Source organism: Protopterus annectens, chromosome 15.part0 (assembly GCF_019279795.1).
Source record: "Protopterus annectens isolate FY-2018-M chromosome 15.part0, PAN1.0, whole genome shotgun sequence".
NCBI lineage: Eukaryota > Metazoa > Chordata > Ceratodontiformes > Protopteridae > Protopterus > Protopterus annectens.
The window spans coordinates 223,490,401-223,511,407 of NC_056749.1; the positions used below are offsets into that span (position 1 = coordinate 223,490,401).

The window sequence follows — 21,007 nt, forward strand, 5'->3', positions numbered from 1 at the left end:
ACCTCATACCTTTATTACTCATTACAAAGTGGACAGGGCCTCCAGGGACAGGGCTTCCTTTCCTTTCCACTGTTCTCAGGAATGTTCTCCCGTGAGCCACCAAGGGTTTAGGGTGCTAGAGACGCTACCTGTGTGTAAGAACAAACGGCGAGATCAAACAACTTCACATAAAGAAGTTATGTTCTTACCATAACGTTCCATGTGAGTTGTTCATCTCACCTTTGTTCTTACATTCCCGCCCTCCTTCCCCCTCCGTGTTCTGGAAGAACAGGTACGACTGGTGGCTGGTTGTCTTTTCTCATGGTCCCCTTGGACTGCCTGTCTCTATGTATGCGTTCATATTCGGACATGTATAATATATATGCGTATATCTGTCCTTACATTTTTGTGTATATACGTGTATATGTGTATTGATACGTATGCATGTGTAGGCGGGTATGTCTTCTGTTGTCTGGTTTTCATAGCAAACTAGATCTGAGGGTCATCAGGAGAGGATCATGGGATAGGGACTGTGCCTCGAGCTTCTCTTAGATGCAGAGCTTGGAATGTGGCCGACTCAGAGCCAAGGGATCGGCTCCGAACCCATGTGTAAGAACAAAGGCGAGATGAACAACTCACATGGAACGTTATGGTAAGAACATAACTTCATTTTTTCATCCATTACTTAACGAATGGGCCTCAGATCCAACTAGGCAGTTTTCTTTAGATTCTTGGATCCGACTCTCGAGCCCCTCTCTCTACCCATATGCCATTTACTGGTAAATTACCTCAGATCTCATTTGCCACTCTAATGATTCGGTCAGGATTGCATTCTCTCGATTTGTAGGGTGCCTTTTTAGGTGTTATGAATAAAAAATAAAATAATTTTTTTCTCTTTCTACAATTGTTCAGCCTGTACCTATATAACCCTTCTTCTCTTTACTCTTTCAAATTACCTTTTTATTACCTTTTAGATATTTTATCATACCATAGTTGGTATTGGGCCTTTTTTTACTGCACTTTGTAAGGTATTCTTTCTACCATTGTTGGTAGGTATCCTTTCTCTTTCTTTTCCTTCATTCTTTAAAAAAAAAAAAAAAAAAAAACAATTTGTACATTTTAGTGTCCTTTTTTGGCAGTGTATGCGGTGGTGGTGCTGCGGTAGCGTTGTCGCCTCAGTAAGATGCTGTCCGGTTCGATTCTCAGCTAGAGTGTTTTCTGCATAGAGACATGCGTGAATGGGCGTACCTTCGTTGAAGGTTGTGCATCAGGGCTGGTAACTCGGCACGTAAAAATCAACTACCAGTCATTAGCGGACCGGAGTTCCGCTGTGGCGACCCCTAACCGGGAAAAGCCGAAAGACACAAAGTGTCCTTTTTGGCAGTAGTTGTTAGAGTTTTGTTTTCTCTCTCTCTCTCTCTCTACAGTTTCATAGTTTCTGGTATGGCTGACAAGCCTCCCGGGTTTAAGAAGTGTACTTCCTGTGGGCATAAGATATCCAGTTCTGATGCCCACAGGGAGTGTGTATATTGTTTAGGCCCTTCTCATTTACAGGTGCCTTGTGAGATATGCACTGGTTTCAGTTCGAGGGCAGTAAGTGACAGATGGAATAAGTTCGTCCTGAATAGTGTTTTGCCAGTTTCTTCCTCTACTACTGTTTCTTCTTCTTCTGGGGCTCAAACCCTTTTAAAAAAGCCAAGATCATCAGAGCCCAGAGAGCATAGAAAATGCTATGTCCTGGACCTGCTCCAATATCAGAGCCGCCAACTAAAGTAAAACCTTTGTCGGATCTGACAGTTTCTGCAGGCAAGTCTTCTTGGATCTGGAGTCCACGATTTTCTCCTGTTCCAGTGTCTCTTAGACTTGGTCTCTATTCTTACAGTGGACTCTCAGGAAACCATCTCAACCTCCCTCCATTTCTTCCTCAATCAAGTCCTCCTGAAGTTTTTCTGAGGCAGATATGGATATGATGATGAGGAAGTTCCTTGGAGCACAAATCCAGATGGGGGTGTTGCCGTCTCAGTCTCCCATCGGATTAATGAGAACCTCAGCCAGCTTCACACCCAATAGTGACTCCTGTGATCCAACTCACAGTTTTGAAGCCATTGGATCTGACAGCACCAAGAGCTGAAGTGCCACATCCGAAGACAGCACCTTCTTCATCTCTGACGGTTCCCTTAACCCGTTCGGTGCTGATCCCCATTGAGCAGGACTAGTCTGGAGCTGAAGAACCAGTGCCGGATCTGGGAGGGTTGATTTCAACTCAGAGGTTTTTGGAGCCATTGCTTCCCCCTTGGAGCCTCGGCAATCAATAGCTACGATATGACTCCCTCCTCAGAGAGGAGATCCGGGAGTGGTAGAAAATCAACAGATCTGATAGCTTTGACTCCAGTGAGGTTGGTTTCTAATTCACATGCTCCCTCTGTCTCTGAGGTAGTGAAGAGGGTTTTCTCCCATCCTAGGGCATCTTCGACTCTCACTTCTTCGGATCCTATCCCTATTCCTCTGTTGGACATGAGCTCTAAGCTTCATCATCGTGTTCTACAGGGACTGCCAGCCCATAAGAACTTCCAGGCAGTTCCTGTTCAGGAACTTACTTCTTCTGATACCTGTCCAGAGCATTCCACTTAAGAGGTTCCTTGAAAGTAATTGTGTAGGAGGAGGCACTTCAGTTACCCCCAGGGATCTTTAACTGAAGACATTGATTTTGATGAGGGGGAGTGGTCCCCAAGGTCACCACCAGAGGACTTCTCCTTTAGAGACATTCTAGAGATCTTGCACCAGAAAGGTGGTTGGTCCTCTCAACGCCTTTCCCAAGAGGAGCTGGTGTTTCTGGAAGCCTTGGGGCCTGGCCTGTCTATGTCTTGGGTTACCACCTCCAGTGGATGACCTTATAGCCCTTGTCTTTTGCCTGGTTTGGAAGGATCTGGACACTGTAGAGCCTATTCCCCATTGACCAGACATGATCCTTGGAGTCCCTAAAGGCAGGCAGTTTTGGAGTAAGGGAACCCCTATAGATGCTATGGATGTTGCAGCAGCCACCAAAAAGGAACTAGCTGAACAGAGTTCCACTGTCTTTCTTCCTAATAGGGAGTCCAGGGAGTTGGACAGATACTGAAAGTTTGTTTACACTTCAGTTACCTGTGCCTTGCAGTCACTTAACTACCTGGCACACGTTACTAGATTGCAGAGGGACTTGATAAAGGAACTCTCCAAGTCTACCCTGGGGTCCATGTTGACAGAGGAAGAGAAAATCTATTCCTCCCATCTGGCCACCCTACAGTGTATATCTAATTCTAATGTGTCCATGAGGTTAATTTTTCACACAGGTGAAGGTTCCTCACATGCTGGTGTTTCAGGCATAGCCATTGGGAGATATGCCTGGATGAGACTGTGTGATTTTGTGGAGCCCTTTAAATCCTCATTCATCAAGGCTTCCTTTGATGGATCTTCCATGTTTGGACCCACAGTTAAAGACATACATTCCTGCACTGAGCAAAATGGAAAGACATTGTCTGCTTTTAAAATCCATTTCTCTACTCTGCAAAGATCTTTTTCCAGGAATGATTGAGCAGGTAAGAAAATGTGGTTCCGAAAATTTCAAGGACCTTTTCAAGACTCACATGGGGATTTTTCTCCTAGAGACAGAATAACAATGGAAGATGCCGTTCTCGTGGCAGTGGGGGTCCGCAGAACCAAGGGTCCTTAGATTCTTTCTCGGACAAGCCCTTTCTGCACTCCTGAAAGGTGGCCCTACTGTTGTTCTTTGGAGGCAGTCAGGAGTGCTTATTCTTGCACCTGAATGCCTGGATAGCAGTCACAAAAGATTCTTGCATGCAAAGAATCATATCCAGAGGGTATTTCATTCCCTTTTCACAAAGTCCTTCACAAAAGAGACATCTCTTCGATGTTCCACCCAGTCAGAGGAAGATGGCAGCTCGAGAAATTCAAAATCTGCTAGAAAAAGAGTCCTCCAAAAGGTCCCTTTAGACCATTCAAGAATCAGAATTTACTCAAGGTTCTTTAGTGCCAAAGAAAACAGGGGACCTGAGACTTATTTGGATTTCGGTCATCTTAATCAATTTGTGAAGAAATCCAAATTCTGGATGGTCACGGTTCAGTCCCTTATGCCTCTCCTGCAGAAGGACAACTTCAAGATGCATATTGTCACATCAAAATAAACAGGTGCTCTCAAAGATATCTGCTATTTCGGCTAGGAGCCAGTCATTACCAGTTCAGAGCTGTGCCCTTTGGTCTCACCACAGCCCCCAGGATGTTCAGCAAATGCATGGCAATGGTGGTAGCTCATTTCAGACTGCATGGATTCAAAGTGTTTCCTTATTTAGATGACTGTCTCCTTTCTGGACCAATCAAGCATCTCCTTCATTTGTGCCCATCCCTAGGCATTAGGCATCACAATCTCTGCAAGTTCCAACTTCAACCAGTTCAAGTCTTGAAGTTTATAGGAGCATGTCTGGACACTGTCAGGCAGTTTGTGGCTTTACCCCAAAGCAGAGTTTATACCCTAAGATTCCATGTCAGACAAGAGTGTAGAGCATCCGTCACCTCCAGTAAGATTGGTTCTTCAAAAGATGCGATGGCTGCAGCGATTACCCTGTTATTTACAGCTTGCCTTCACGTAAGAGTCCTTTAGTGGACCCTAGCAGTACAATGGTCAATGCTTTGACACCCTTTGAAACATTCTATAAAAATTTTGCGAGCCTGGAAAGGCTCCCTATTTTTGTTGATGCAGTCCTTGATTTTTCAGAGATGTCCCTTTTTCCTTCCTTTCCTGAAGGCCCCATTGACCATGGATGCCTCCCAGTTGAGGTGGGGGGTATTTCTTGGGACAGACAGTTCAAGGCACATGGTCCCAGGAAGAGACCAATTTGAATATCAGTGTGTTAGAGATGACAGCGGTCTTATTAGTGTTGCAGGCCTTTCAAAACTCTCTCCTTCTACGAATGATTGCTATCCAGACGGACAGTATGTCAGTGGTTTGATACATCAAAAAACAGGGGGGAACAAGATCTTACCCCCTTTGCTGAGAAGCAGTGAGAGTATGGCAGTGGTTGATCTCTTCCAGTCGCTTTCTTGTAGCAATGCACATACCAGGGAAATCCATTGTTTTAGCTGCCAAGCTCAGCAGGACCATCCTGATGCCGTATGAGTGGTCTCTCAATCATACAGTGACAGAAGTGATTTTTCATCAATGGGGTCATAGGTTCATAGGTTCATAGGTTCATACTAGGCTATCTGCCCGAGGGCATTTACAAGCCTAGCCCATCGTTTTGTGGCTTACGCCACCCCTTAAGTATGGGGAACTATACCCATTATTTTGCTGTGCCTCTGTCGAGCAGTGACACTGAGGTAATCCCTGGGGTATATTTGCGATCTCCCATCCATTGGTCAAGATTTCTCTTGAACAAGGCCAGCGAGGTGCTCTGCCTCACATATACCGGGATTTTGTTCCACAGCATAGGGAGTCTTTGGGTGATGAATCTATCCCTCCAGCACGTCCTATTAATAGCCGTGTCGAGGTTTAAGTCTCCCGCCCTTGTGGCTCTGGTGGATCTAGATTTTTTGAGGTGAAGCATATTCATCAAATCTGGGTTTGACATGGCCTTGTATGTTAGGCAAAGGTCACCTCTGAGCAAGCGGTAAGCGACTGAATAGAGCTGGAGTTCTTTCAGTCGGGCAGCATAGGACAGATTTTTGAGACCCTTTATCCTTTTGGTGAGGAACTTTTGTGGTCTCTCCAGCTGCTGCAAGTGTCGGGTCAGATACATTCCGAATTGGGCATTGTACTCAATCATTGGTCTGATGAGTGATGAGTAAAGGGAGACCATGACCTCCCTTGATCTAGATGAGAATCCCTTCATGATAAGGTGGGCAATGTAGAAGGTCTTCCTAACTACTTTAGCTACATGGGTGTCGAATGACAGACTACAATCAACCTGGGTCCCCAAGTCCCTGATAACTTCTTCTGTGCTCAGTGGATTGCCACCTATTTGGTAGCTAGGGGTAACCTTGTTTTTCCCGAAGGGTATGACTATGCATTTTTTGGCATTTAACTTTAGGCCATGGCTCTGGCACCAGTTATCCGTTTCTGTGAGACCCTTCTGAAGGATATCTGTGTCAGATGTGTTTTCTACTATGGCTCCCAGTTTGCAGTCATCTGCAAACTTTGTCAGCCATAACCCTCCTGTGTTTGCTTGTACTTGGAAAAGTAGATGCCAAACAAGAGTGGGCCCAGGACTGAGCCCTGTGGGACCCCACTTGTGACAGGCTTTGAGTCTGACATGGCGCCAGCAACTCTGACCCTGTGGGTTCTGTCACTCAGCCAGTTTGCAACCCATCTTGTGATGTATGGGTTAACATTTAAGCTGCTGAGTTTTCAATGATACCCGAGTGAGGTATTGTATCGAAGGCCTTCGCCAGATCCAGGTAGGCTGTATGGACTGCCTTTCCCTCATCAATGGCTTTGGTGACTGTTTCAAAAGTCAACCAAGTTTAAAAGGCATGATCTGCCTTTGACAAAGCCAAACTGGGTTGGATCCAAGGTCTGCAAATTCCCTATGTCTTTATTTATGAGGTCCATTATGATCCTCTCCATGGCTTTGCAGATAAGGCTTGTCAAGCTAATAGGCGGTAATTTCCAGGGTCGGTGGAAGCACCGCCTTTGTGAAGTGGGACCACAGTTGCAGTGCGCCACTCCTGGGTACATATCCAGAGGTAAGACTTTGATTAAATAGCTGTCCTAGTTGTGGGTTTAATTCCTCATTGAGTTCGTGGAGCACACAGCCGGGGACACCGTCGGGTCCCATGGATGCTGTGTTTTTGCTTTGGAGAGAGCAGTTTTAACTTGGGCGTTGGAAATGTTTGGGGGGCTGCAATCGTTTGGTATAGATATCTCTCCTTTTGGGGGCATGAGAAGTTTGCACTGAACCTGTCAGCCAGTATGTTGGCAATGTCTGTAGGATCAGTAATCTTCACATCATTTTGACTAGTTCTGAGCATATCTGGGAGTTTCCTCCCAGGTTTCTAACATAGCTAAAGAATGCCTTATGATTGTCTTTTGAGTCTTTAGCTATTTTTCTCTCAAAATTTGCTTTGGATGATTTTATGAGAGCTCTTAGTTTTTACTTATAGTGATCAAGGGTGTCTTACCTTTTAAGGATTTTGCTCTATCTTGTAGTAGCTTTCTCCTTTTGTTGTAGAGTTTGTTTATGGCTGGGGTCCACCAGAGTGGACGCTTGCCTTTGGTACAGAGTCTTTGTTTTGCTTGGGATTGCCTTATCCATGCAGTCCTGCAGGTGCTGGTAGAAGGCATTTGTGAGTGATTCAGCGGCTTGAGTACTGTTTTCCGCCCGCTCGGGGGCCTTAAAGGAGACCACACTAGTCTTTAGAAGTGTGAAGTCGGCTTTCGAGAAGTTTTTTACTGTGGTCTTTTTTATTTCAGGTGGGGGTGGGATGAGGGCCTCCAGCGAGATTAGTTTGTGGTCTGATCTCACCAGTGAGGGGTATACTTCCGGTGTTGAACATTGTGCTCCCATGTTCGTGATGATGAGATCAAGTATGTTATCTCCTCTTGTGGGGATGGTGACTAGTTGTTCCATGGCATTTGAGTTTATGAATTCCAGGAACTTTTGGGCTAGGGTGTTTGGGCTTGAGTAGTGTTCCCAGTCTATATTAGGGTAATTGAAGTCACCTAGTATGATGGTGTTTGGTGATACATTTATCCCCTCTAGTGTTTTCAGGAAAGCCATGTGAGGTTCCTGAGTTTGTGAGGGTGGCCTGTAACATGCTACAATTTGCAGAGCAGTCTTGCCTATGGTTAATTGCACCTGGATGGTCTCCGATGCATCGTGCGTTTCCACCAGTCTTGAGGTGTGGGTGTCCTTGATGAATATGGATACCCCCTCCTTTCTTGGTATTGTCTGGATTTTGGGGCGGAGCATGATATGAGGTAAAACCTGATAGTGCTGGGGTGCTCTCAGGAGCCTTGAACCAGGTTTCTGTCACAGCACAGACATCGATGTTCTCCATATTGAGAAGGGCCTCGAGTGCGTGCATTTTGAGATTTAGACTTCTGGCATTGAGCAGCATTACCCTTAGTTTTTTCCTTTTTGTGTTCTAGGGTGGTAGGTTTAGAATTTGAGCCTTGCCTAAAAAGGCACTATGGGGTGGCAAGAGCCTTTGCCAATATCCGGAATCCCAGGGTGACAGGTGCAAGCCGTCCCTTGCGGCAGCGTGGCTTGTCCAGCATGTCATCCCAGGCAGACAGACACTGGATCCCCTTTGAATGACACCAGTGGTTAAGCCAATTGTTAAAGCTGATCATCTTATCTCTGTATTGTGGCATCATTCTTGGTGAAGGTAGGATACTGCTCAAGGTCAGGGTCATACCTGCCTGGGCTACATAATCAGAGAGCTCCTCAATGTCTCTTTTCATGTAGTCCAAGGAGGTCCGTCTCAGGTCGTTCACACCAGCATGGACAATGACTGAGTCATATTTGTACCTGCTGTTGAGAGACCTGAGTGCTTGCTATGTGGCGGATTCTAGCGCCCGACAGGCAGCTTACTGTGACCTTCTCCTTACTCAGTCTGGTGAGCGGACGTCAGTGTGTCTGACTATGGAGTCACCAATGACTAGTGTGTCTGGCATTGTGTTTGGCCTTAAGGGCTGTGACTGTTTGACACTCTGACTGTGAGGTCTATGTGTTGCAGGTGCTGTGTTCTGAGGTGGTGGTTGTTTGGGTGTCTGCTTAGGTGGCCTCTGCTGTTTTGGTAGATTTTTGTTCAGAGCCTCCGAGTATGTCTTTGTGTGTTTATGTGTATGATTTGAGGTTGTGATGGTACTATGTGAGACTGGGTCTATAGTGTGTGTGGTAACCTTCTCCTCCTGACTGGTCTTGCCAGTCCTATGTTGAGAGAGCTCAGCCTCCAGTTTGGCCGTATAGTTGCATCTCTCGCATGTATTTGTGTTTTGTGGGAGGAGGAGAGGATTGTCTGTGTACATGAGGCAATTGTAACATTGCCTCAAAATTCCCAGGTTCACCAGCTGAGCAGGAGAGGACACTAGCAACTGATCCGTCGACATGCTAGAAGGAATAGAAAAAACTTTGAAAAAGATTCCGGGGGACGTGGGTGACAGAAATGGGGGTTTGCCTTTTTGGGGTACTATCTATGACAAGAGTGCCGTATCAAGGTAATAAGTACTGTAGGAGCAAGTGCTGGGTTTAACAGATAGAGAATAGTCTACTTGGAGTCAAGTAGAGATGATCTTTTTAGTTATAGGATACGCTGATTAGATCAGTAGTATAGTTCGAGGAAGGTAGTTTTAAGGGAAAATTTGAAGAGTGTAATTTAGGTAGCCCTAATAGTTTAAATCTGCTTAACCGGCCTGCCCTAGTGTGCAACAGTAGCAGCTCCGCGCAAACTCAGCTAAATTGCTAAATCGGCAAAGCAGCGTTTAGCGTTTTATATCAGGGGCTGAAAGAAGCTAGGAACTGGCCCAAAACGACCAATAAACTACAAGTTGCTGGCTGAAACCTCACAAAACTGGACCAACAGGCAGCTCAATGCTTCCCACTCCCACTGGATAGCAAAGGAACTTCCTCCTTTCCAAATTAGGTAAAGAATCAGTAACAGGAACTACAAACAAAGTCCAGGGATCAGCAAGCTCTGAAACTGGACTAATCTAGCTTAGCAAGGCGGAAAACAAGAGATATTTTTGTTTTTTTTTTTTCAAAAGACAAGCAGAACAGATACAGTAAACACTTATAAATGCTATAAATCGGCTATCACAGCCTACACAAACAATTTGCAACAGTTACAGATATTTAAAGTAACAAACTGAGAAACAAGTGCAATATCAGAATAAATGCAGAATAAAACAGTAGCAATGTATCAGCAAACAGGCGAAAATACAGTAGCAAGATAAATAGAAGTGGAAAGCCACAAAAAATACTTATATCAGGTAAAGTCGCTTTTCAGCTCTCTGAAGCTTGGATTACTCTGCTGGCCACCACGAGGATCTTGTGCTGAGTAGGTACAAGCCAAAAACGCGTGTTTAGCGTTTTTTATATCAGGGGGCTGAAAGAAGCTAGGAACTGGCCCAAAACGACCAATAAACTACAAGTTGCTGGCTGAAACCTCACAAAACTGGACCAACAGGCAGCTCAATGCTTCCCACTCCCACTGGATAGCAAAGGAACTTCCTCCTTTCCAAATTAGGTAAAGAATCAGTAACAGGAACTGCAAACAAAGTCCAGGGATCAGCAAGCTCTGAAACTGGACTAATCTAGCTTAGCAAGGCGGGAAAACAAGAGATATTTTTTGTTTTTTTTTTTTTTTTCAAAAGACAAGCAGAACAGATACAGTAAACACTTATAAATGCTATAAATCGGCTATCACAGCATACACAAACAATTTGCAACAGTTACAGATATTTAAAGTAACAAACTGAGAAACAAGTGCAATATCAGAATAAATGCAGAATAAAACAGTAGCAATGTATCAGCAAACAGGCGAAAATACAGGAGCAAGATAAAAAGAAGTGGAAAGCCAAATAAAATAATTTATATCAGGTAAAGTCGCTTTTCAGCTCTCTGAAGCTTGGATTACTCTGCTGGCCACCACGAGGATCTTGTGCTGAGTAGGTACAAGCCAAAAAACGCGCGTTTAGCGTTTTTTATATCAGGGGGCTGAAAGAAGCTAGGAACTGGCCCAAAACGACCAATAAACTACAAGTTGCTGGCTGAAACCTCACAAAACTGGACCAACAGGCAGCTCAATGCTTCCCACTCCCACTGGATAGCAAAGGAACTTCCTCCTTTCCAAATTAGGTAAAGAATCAGTAACAGGAACTGCAAACAAAGTCCAGGGATCAGCAATGATGCTGAAAGACCTTATTGTCTCCCCCTTCAACAGTAATTGCACATGCAGGTTCTTTGCCGTAATTCCCACTCAGGAGGAGTCACTGAGAGATGCTCTAGTCCACACTTGGCCCTCTGGTCTTCTGTACTGTTATCGTACGCTTATCCCCCCTTACCCAAATTTCTCCAGAAAGTGCAGCAGTTGAAGAGCAAGTTGATGCTTATTGCTCCTTTCTGGCTTCCGCAAGTGAGGTTCTCATTTCATATGTCCATCTTGTACACTGGACCCTAGTCCAGATCTACCATCACATCCATCAGGGTGATTCATCCAGACATTTAAGGCCTCCAAATTGACTGCATGGTTTCTCCAATTCCAGTGATGGCTAGACCATCTTTGTTTTCCTCTTCAGTTCACCAAATGTTATTTTCATCCCAGAAACATTCTGTAAGAAAAAATTGTAAAAGTAAATGGAAGAGATTTTCCTACTAGGCAGAACAGAGAAAGTTGGATCATTTTACCATACCAATTACTGTTGTTAGAATTTCTTGCTTCAATTTTTCAAGGTGGTGCTAGTTTCTCCACCATGAAGGTTCAGCTCGCAGCCATCTCTAATTATCACATAGAGCATAGTACCTTCCTGCTAACCTCTTCTAAAATATGTAAGGCAGTCCTTAAGGGTACACTGCTGCTTAGGCCTCCAATAAAGGATCCTACTCCACCTTGGCATCTTAATGTTCTGTTGCAAACTTCAATTCATTGTCCTTTTGAGCCTTCGGCAAAGTCAGAACTAAAATTTCTCTCTTGGAAAAAAATCTTTCTTGTCGCTATTACATCTGTGATGTGAGTTTCTGAACTCCAGTCAGTCTGTTCAAAACCACCTTATTTAATTTTTCACAAAGACAGTGTGACTTTACGTACAGATCCTTCCTTTTTGCCAAAAGTTGTTTCTGAGTCCAATATAAATCAAGTAATAAATTTGCCAGTCTTCTTTCTAAAATGTGCTATTTAAGGGAGAATACATGTTCCACCTTTTAGATGTACATAGATAACATCATATTTATCTCCATAGAACAAAAGACTTTAGAAAAACTGATCAGTTATTTGTTTCCTTTGCTGAAAACTAGTATCCAAAGTGACCTTAGACAAATGGATAATAGATTGTATTTCCTTTGTCTGTTCTCTGACTGGATTATCCTTACCTAAACCTCCAAGAGCTCATTTAGCTAAATCCATGGCTGCATCATCTGCTTTTTGGGCCAGTTTCCATTGATAATTGCGCTGGGTCCAGTTCTCATATTTTTATTGCTCATTACAAGTTGGATATCATTTCCAGGAACAGGGCTGCTTTTGGCTCTGCAGTTCTCCTAAATATCCTTCCATGAAGGCCACCCAAGATTATCGTAGCTGGGGACTCAGTCACATTCTTTGAGGAATGAATGAAAATGACAAAACCAGATATTAAAGTTATGTACTCACCATAACTATGCATCTCTGTTGTCTATTTTCATTCTTCAACTTCTCACCCTCCTTCCCCCCTATCCTTATTCTTTGGGAGTGACCTGATGAGGTCCATTGGAACCACTGTTTCCAGTCTCAGCCCCTACTCTGTATCTGTACTGTTTCTAATTATTATTTTGGTTACTTATGCCCTAAGGTGTACTTAGCAGCAGCAAACTCAATCTGAGGTAAATTTGCAGTAAGGGGCATTGTGGGTAAAGGGAAGAGCTCGAGAGTCTGATCCAAGAATCTAAAGAAAATGGCCAAGTCTGATCTGAGACTAGTTCGTTGAGGAAGAATGAAAATGGGCAACACGGATGCATAGTTATGGTGAGTGCATAACTTTAATTTTTAATTTATAACCTTCACACTTTCTTTCATTATACAAAGGCATGTATGTGTTTGTTGGTAGCTATGTAATCTCTCTGGTTTTGTGAATTTGTGTTGTCAGAGTGCTGGTTTAGGAATTTCTTTCTGTGTCATAGTAGTTCTAAGCATACTTGTCACCTTGCAGACATTAAAAATCTGGACAAAAGCTTTTAAAAAGTAGGTTGTTGTTGTGTCTTTCGGCTTTTTCCCGGTTAGGGGTCGCCACAGTGGACCTCCGGTCCGCTAATGATTGGCAGTAGATTTTTACGTGCCGAGTTGCCAGCCCTGACGCACAACCCTCAACGAAGGCACGCCCATTCATGATTGTCCCCCACACAGAAGACGCTCTAGCTGAGAATCGAACGGGACAATGTCTTGCTGTGAGCCGACAACACTACCGCAGCACCACTCTGTAATCTTTTAAAATGCTTTAAAGATTTTGGTCGATAAAGAATGTTGCTGCACTAACATCAGGAAATTGCAGTATTCAGTGCAAGAGTTGGCATATTTAAATGAAGATGGTTAACAATGCATTTAAGAGGGGAATTTGTATAGATTCTGCATCATTTTGTCACTCTAACCTTGTATTTCTGGCTGGTGATATCCCACAATCCTGTGTCTAGTGGAAGGAGTTATCCTGTTAGGTAGGCAGGTTCTGTGTAATTAGCTGTCCGATTCTTGGCCATATGTACTTACTTTTTAAGAGCTTTTGTCCAGATTTTCAATATATACAGGTTGAGAGGTATGTAATATGGGAAGGTAGAACTCTGTTAAGTAAAGACAAATACTTAAGAGATTCCTTTTGTAGTATTGTGTTAACAGTTGAAGTATTAACTGCAGTTATTTCCTATATATTCATTTGTAGTTTTGCCTGCTGGGGTTGAAATTAACTTGAAAAGTTCATACACCTTTGAGCAAGAATTGTTACTGAAATCTACTTAGTCATTCAAGAATTTTTTTGTGCTAGCATTTATGTGTAGTACTTACTTGGAAGATGACGTGTCTGGGAAGTGTAGCTCTGTCTGGGTTTTAGTGTCTCCAGCGTAAAATGAGAGAATTTTAACATTGTTGAATATCCTCCAAGGAGGTCAGGAATGATGATAAGTTTGTAACTTTTACTTGTTTTCTGTTTTTTTTTTTCTTACACTGATAAATTATGCAGTATCCCTTATAAGTTGTTCAGCTTGTGATGTATGTTTTGCATGATTAACTTTTTTTCCTTTTTGTTTTCAGGTAATTTTAATAGAATTCTTACCAAAGTATCCTATATTCCGGCCAGACTGAAGAATAGTGTTTGCGCCTCTTGAAGTAGAGCCTGTCATTCCTATCCTCAGTGCCTTCGTAGCTAATTTTGAATACAAGAAAAGACTGTCTACTTTACTGCGTATTCATTTACTTGCACATTAGGATCCCAAGTCAACTTTTCTTCTTGTCTCCTTAGAAGAAAACAATTTGCACATGTACTTCTGTTTCATTAGTTTATAATAAGTATGTCCTTTGTTACACCATGTGTGTTACCCAAGAAGGGTAAGTAATGGAGTTAGCACTTGGGGTTCTAATATCATGTTCGTAAGGGCATATGAGGAAACATGTTTATTCATGTGCCCTGCAGTTCTCATCATTGTTGTGTCTCGTTTTAACAGGCGTTATAAACTGTCTTGATAAGCATATGCATTTCACTAGTAATCCAAGATTGAGAAAACAGTGAAATATTTCTTGAAGGCTGGGGTGAGAACACCCTTGTGGTTAATGGAAATGCATTTCAAGATTAATGTACTCTGTTTTGATCCAGCCATGGGAAATTTGTAACACACAACACCAAATCAGTGATGCCAGAGGCCAAGTCAGAGATCTCATATCTTGTCCACTGTTGCTTGGTGTATGCACACTGTTTGATGGTGCATTGCTGACTTATGTGGAGAGAGAGAATAACCTGCTGTCATTTTTTTCTGATCAGTTAGTCTTGTCAGGATGTATCAGTTTGCTGAAGTTGACAGAAAACTACTTGAGTATTGTCTGATAAAAAACAGGAGTGGAGGGTTGTTCATCTGCCCTGTTAGTTTCTGCCATTTGTATTTATCCATGTTCAGAGTTAATTTAAAGGCAAGTAGCACTGGCTAGATCCACTAGATCAAAATCTGCTGCACATTGCATTAGGGATACAGACACTTCCTTGTTCTTTATATATTTAAAAAAAAAAGATGCTGTCACTGAAGCTGTACTTCAGTGTTTAGCTTTCCTAAGTCTTGATATGTTCTTATTTTATAGTAACATACATAACTCATAGTTACAAGAAAGTATAGTACATCAAAAACACATTAGTATACATTGCAATTGGCATAAATCCTTATTTCTTGTACAGCTGTGAAGTCTGCTGTCAGTCCCTGCAGATCATTTACATTAAAACTAATGCACCTTATCAGTGTTTGCCGAAATAGCATAAATAAAATCAGCCTGGAAAGAATAGAAATAGTTTAAACTGATGTGAAGACCCCAATTTTTTAATCTCCTTTGATGTTGTTCCTTAATATGAATTATTCAGTAATGAATATATTATTTTTTAGTGAAAGGAACTCTGTTACGGGAAGACATTACCCTTTATAATTAAGGTAGATAGGGCCATGTCTGGTTTAGTGGCAAGTTATAGGTATATCTAATGCAATGCATATTCAATAGAACTCTAAAGTTCCAGACTAATGGACTCAGAACTCCTGTATCTTCTTTTAAAAAACACAGCTGTGTGCTTGAGACTTTGCTTGTTTGGCACAGTTCTCTGTAAACTGTTTAATTGGGCACTGCTGTGGCACCACAGAGTTTTCAAATCATTGTAGTACTTGCTTTCTCCTCCTTGTGTAGATAGATATAGTTAAAGGAAATGTGTTATTGTGCCATATTATAGTCTTCAATTTGTTTAGATTTCAAATTGAAACACACATTGTACGACATTTTGTCAGACAGGTTATGGTAAGTAACCTGTAAAATCCAAGTGAAAGGTAGCTAATTGCGAGTAGGGCTGGAAGCTTAAAGCATTATGAGTACTGGTACTCTGTTGTATTGCCATTTATGTGTAAAGCAGCCTGCTTTGCCAGATTTTTTCCCTGACTGACTGTGTCAGCTTTGGAGAGTTCCTTTGTACAAAATAGTGAAACAGAGTGCTAAGAACGTTAAGAATATAGCTTGAGTAGTCTATGGTGTCATTAGAAGCCTCAAGATTATAGCACTACACTTTATATTGCCACTTATTTATTTTTATGTGCTTTGGGAGTAGCTTTCTTAAGATAACCACTGGATGTTTATTTGTTTCTTTTTTGGTGCCTTTTATTTTGCTAAGTAAAATGCTTACTGATCCTATAACTGAGACTGAAATTAGGATGCTACTTCACCATCTCTTCAACAGCACAGCCATTATATTTATTTCAAAAGTAATGTCGAATAGGCTGTTGCTGATTTAAATTGAAGAAGAAAGTAGTTCTGGACAGTAAAGAGCTTTAGAAAAGAATTCAGAGTTAATTTAAAGGCAAGTGGCACTGGCTAGATCCAGGTCTGTCAGTCTGTTGAAACAAGCACATTTAATTTCCACAAAGAGTTTTTCCCATTAAAAAAATGTTATTCTGTTTTGTAATGTAACATACATGCATTACAGTATACGAGTGTTTACAGAAGCTGCTCAGTACAGATTTTATGAATATTTCTAAACAATGTTCTTTTTTGTAATCCTTTAAACCTTTCACGTGTTGTTACGTGTTAAGCCATATTATGTACAGAATGCAGATTATGACTGACTTGCACTTTGCAGATAACTAATTAGAAAATGCGAAGTTTTGCTTTGTTTGAAGATTTTAACAATTTTTGTAATTAGTATTTTTTTATTTTCTTTGTATCCTTAAATATTTAAAAGGGAAAGGTTTTATTTTATTTTCTCCATTGTAAAATGCTTCCACTTAAAGTTTCTAAGAGCCAAATATGAAATTGGAATGTATTTTATAAGTAGTAGGTGGAAAAGTTTATCTTTAGGGGATTTTTCACAAAGTGTAAGTGGACATGACTGAAAGTATTGGTCTTCACTGTAGGCATTTCCCTTTTTACTCAGGCATTGAGTTGCTGTTCCACACGAATAATGTATATACATTACATGTAAAATAAACACTGTGGCTTACTTTTTGTTGTTACATAATTGTGTATTAGTGTTACAGTAAATATTCATCATATTGATCACTGCTGCAATAAGTAGCCGTATAGGTTATATCCTGCCAAGGATATAACAGCTGGCCGGCTTCCAAAGTGTTTGGGCACCTTCCATGTGCCCAAACTGTCAGGCAACTTGAGCTCCACTGATGAAAAGACAAGTTTGGGTGTGAAGCCCTTTAGAACTTACTGCAACTGAAGAGTACACTTCTCTGAAGCTTTCTAGGAATAATGGTTAGGTTTTGCTTTCCTTTGCTGGATAAGTTCCCTTTGAGGGGAAAAAAAAAGAAATTATGAACTCACCATAATGCTCCATCTTTCCTGCCCATTTTCATTCTTCCTTGACTGTTGGGTTCAGATCCAGTCCTTGGATCTGACTCTGCCACTTCTTTCAGATCTTAGAACACTTGAACTCTCGAGCTCTTCCCTTTACCCGTAATTCCCTACTCACCTTACATACCTCAGATCATGTTTGCTTTCCATAGACCTGCAGAGCAGTGGAAAATAAAGTAATGTAATCTGGGGTTCAAACAAGGAACAGAGGTCCCTCCTGTATCCTTTCATCTTTCCAGGAGTAAAGCAAGGAGAGGGTTGGTGGGTGGGAAGTTGAGGAGGAATGAAAATGGACAAATACAAATGGAATGTTATGGTGAGTACATAATAGCTTTATTTGATGTCATTTTTATTCATTCCTCAACTGTTGGGACAGTGTCCCCAGCTACCTAAATCTCAGGAGGACTCTAAGGAAGGATATTCTGGAGCACAGTTGAGTCAAAGGCTATTCTTCCCAGATCCAGTTTGTAATGAGCAATAAAGGTATGAGGATTAGCCCTAGTTGCAGCCTCACAAATATCCAATGAAGTGCTGGACATAAAGGCTGAATAAGTTGCCGTAGATGTGGTAGAATGGGCTTTTGGTAGTTTTGGGAAAGGCAAACCCACTTTTTCATAAACAAAGATAATACAGTTAGTCAACCTTTTGGCCAAAGTCACTTTAGAAACTTGTTCGCCTGATTTTGAATCAGAAAAGGAGCCAAACAATTGTTCAGATTTTCTAAAATCTTTTGTTCTGTGAAGGTAAAAACTCAGTTAACTGTCTATGGACATCCAAAAGGTGCAACATATATTTTACTTTGTTAGAAAAATTTGGAAAGAAGACTGGTAGGTAGATAACCTGATTAATATTGGATTCTGACACTACCTTTGGTAAAATAAAAAAAAAAAGATTGGTCCATAAAGAAACCCTACACTTGTGAAAAATTAAAGAGGTTTAGAAGATGTAGCCTGAAGTTCAGACACTCTTCTGGCAGAAGTAGAAGCAACTAGGAGAGGGGTTTTCCATGTCACAAATTTTAGATCAGATTTAGCTGATGGTCCAAAGGGGAGGGGGTTGGGTCAAGGCCTGGAGAACAACAGTTAAATCCCAAGGACGAGTAGGATCTTTTAAAGGAGGTCTAAGTAAATAGGTTCCTCTGAGAAAGGCTTTACAAAGCTTGGAGGAAGCTAATGTATATATGAAATTTGGAGATGGCTACTAATTGTACTCTGATGGTTGAGCCAGCACCCTCACTGAAAATTGTAGCTAAAAAAGTTGAGAACCTTTGAAACTGGTGCTGAGAAAGGGTCTACATTCTTTTTGTGTGCCCAAAAAACAAATCTTTTTAATTTACTTTTACAGATTTTTCTAGTGGAAGCTTTATGAGAAAATAACAGAATGCTGATAGGGGAAGAGACCCTGGGCTGTCTAGCAATCATTGGAACTGTGGAGAAACCATGCAATCAACTTGAGGCCTAAATGTCTGGATGAGTCATGCCTGTAGGGTGAGACAGAAGGTCTGGAGTTGGTTGCAGAATCCATGGTGGATGTAGGAAATGAGGCCAATGGAAGGGAAACCAGATGTGACAAGGCCAGTAAAGAGCAAAAAAGGTGACTGTGCTCTTCAATCAAAATGCTTTCTGGAGAAATTTGGGAATGAGTGGTAATGATGGATAAGCTTAAAAGAGACTGGAGGGCCAACCATGGAGAAGAGCATCTCAGGGACTCCCCCACAGGGGGGATCAGGGCAAAGAACCTGCTGCACTTATTGAGGAGAGAAGCAAAGAGTCTGAGCCGGGGTTGGCCCCATCGATGAAAAATTCTCTGTGTCAGGTTGACATAGAGAACACACTTGTGACATCAGAGTGGACCTGCTTAGCTTGTCTGCAATCACATTAGATTTCCAAGGGATGTGCACTAGTATCAGAAAGCGATTGGAAGATCTCACCCATTGCTTTACTCTCATGGCTTCTTGACAAAGAGGGTAAGATCTGATTCCCCCTTGTTTGTTGATGTTCCAGACCACCAACATATTGTCCGTCTGAATCACAGTAGTCCCGGTTGGGAAAGTGTCTTGAAAGACATACAACACTAGGAGGACAGCTCTCATTTCCAGGAAATTGATATGCAAGATGGCCTCTTCAAGTGACCATTTACCTTGGACTGTCCTTCCCAAGTAATGCCCCCCCACCACACTTAAGAAGCATCCATGGTCACTGTGGCCTTGGGCTGAGGAAGAACAAAGGGATGGCCTTTGTGTATTTGATTGGAGTGAATTGACCAAAGAAGGTGGTACTTCCAAGCTTGAGTTTTCTTGATTGGCCTCAATAACAGGTGTTGTAGAATAGACCACTGAGTTGCAGTGTCAATAGAGAATTCCCATATGGAACCTGGCCAGCGATACAAGGGTGATTGCCGCTGACTTGGATCCCAATGCTTGGAGTATCAGACAGGGTGAAAGAACAGAATTCTGAATAATCTTTTTGACCTGGAACTGAATTGTTTGAGTCTGAGACAAAGACTGAGAAGCTATTTAAGTGACTGTATTGAAAAGAGCACTGATGAATTCCAAAGTTTGAGTTGGATTGAGCTGAGACTTGTAATAGATGGAAATCCCTGAATAATATCACAGCTGGAGTAAGTAGTCCCGTGCTTGAATTAGTTGATGCCTGGTTGGAGCAGTCAGGAGCCAGTTGTCCAGGTATGGAAACACTTGGAGTCCCTGTAGTCTGAGGTGAGCTGCAGCTACTGCCATGCATTTTGTAAACATCTGTGGGCTGTGGAGAGACCAAAGGGCAGAGCTCTGAATTGGTAATGACTGGCTCCCAGCCAAAAGCATAGATATCTTCTGGATCATCTGTAAATTTCTATGTGATAATACACATCCTGAAGCTTTATTGAGCACATCCAGTCATCCTTGTGCAGAACGGCAGAATGGACTGAATCATGACCATCCAGAACTTTGTATTCTGAACTGATCAGTTTATTTTGAGATCCAAGATTAGTCAACAGTCCCCTGACTTTTTTGGCACTAAAATGAATCTTGAATATGTTCTGGCATCTCTCTAGTCTGAGGTTACCTCTTGGATGATTTTTTCCTAACATCTTGTTTATTTCTAGTGCTGCTGCTTCCCTCTGACTTGGTGGAACATTGGAGATTTTCTTTGAAATGAATGGAGGTGAATGGGAAAATGGTATGATATAACCTCTGGATATTATCCTTCTCACCCGTGAATCTTTTGTAATTTCTAGCCAGGCCCTCTGTAACCAACTACCCCTTTGTTTAAGGAGTTCAAAGATGTTTCCAAATGAGACATCATTAGGTGTGATCTGGGGACCCTTCCCCTTAATCAAAATCAGTATCCTCAGTGACAGATGCTTGTGGAGAGTGTAAGTGCCTCCTTTTGCACTTCCTTTTTCTGGGAGACCTCCTTGGTGCGGTGCTTCAGGGAGATAACAGTACCCTACCATGTGGTCTGGAGACTGGTTCTGGCTGGCTATTCCAGTGGAATGGATGACTGAGGCTCTGGACACAAAATCAAATGGGATTGGAAAGTCGTAACAGAGAAGGGCAGTGTTGTCTGAACTCTAGGTATAGAAAAGGCTCTCTCCACTACCTGAGAAGCAGAAACCAGTGGATCTGACAAGGCAGGTTTGCGGATCTTTGGCTCTCGCTGTGTCACAGGCAAACTACCTGAGGGGAAGAGATGGCTCCGAGAACTTGGGCTTGAGTCCAGCACCTTGGAGCTAGTTGCCAACCTTCAGCTCAGAGAGTCATCTG

The 21,007-nt window shown here is 42.2% G+C and overlaps 1 protein-coding gene across 1 annotated transcript in view; it reads left to right on the forward strand.

Annotated features, from left to right (window-relative positions):
• The window catches only part of LOC122790147 (cysteine-rich hydrophobic domain-containing protein 2-like), a 1,177,471-nt gene extending 1,160,589 nt beyond the window's left edge, over nucleotides 1–16,882 (forward strand). Inside the window, exon 6 of the mRNA XM_044057734.1 lies at nucleotides 13,960–16,882. Within this exon, the coding sequence (XP_043913669.1) occupies nucleotides 13,960–14,010 (51 nt within the window). The 3' untranslated portion in view covers nucleotides 14,011–16,882. The remainder of the gene's footprint in view (nucleotides 1–13,959) is intronic.
• The last annotated feature ends 4,125 nt before the right edge of the window (nucleotides 16,883–21,007 follow it).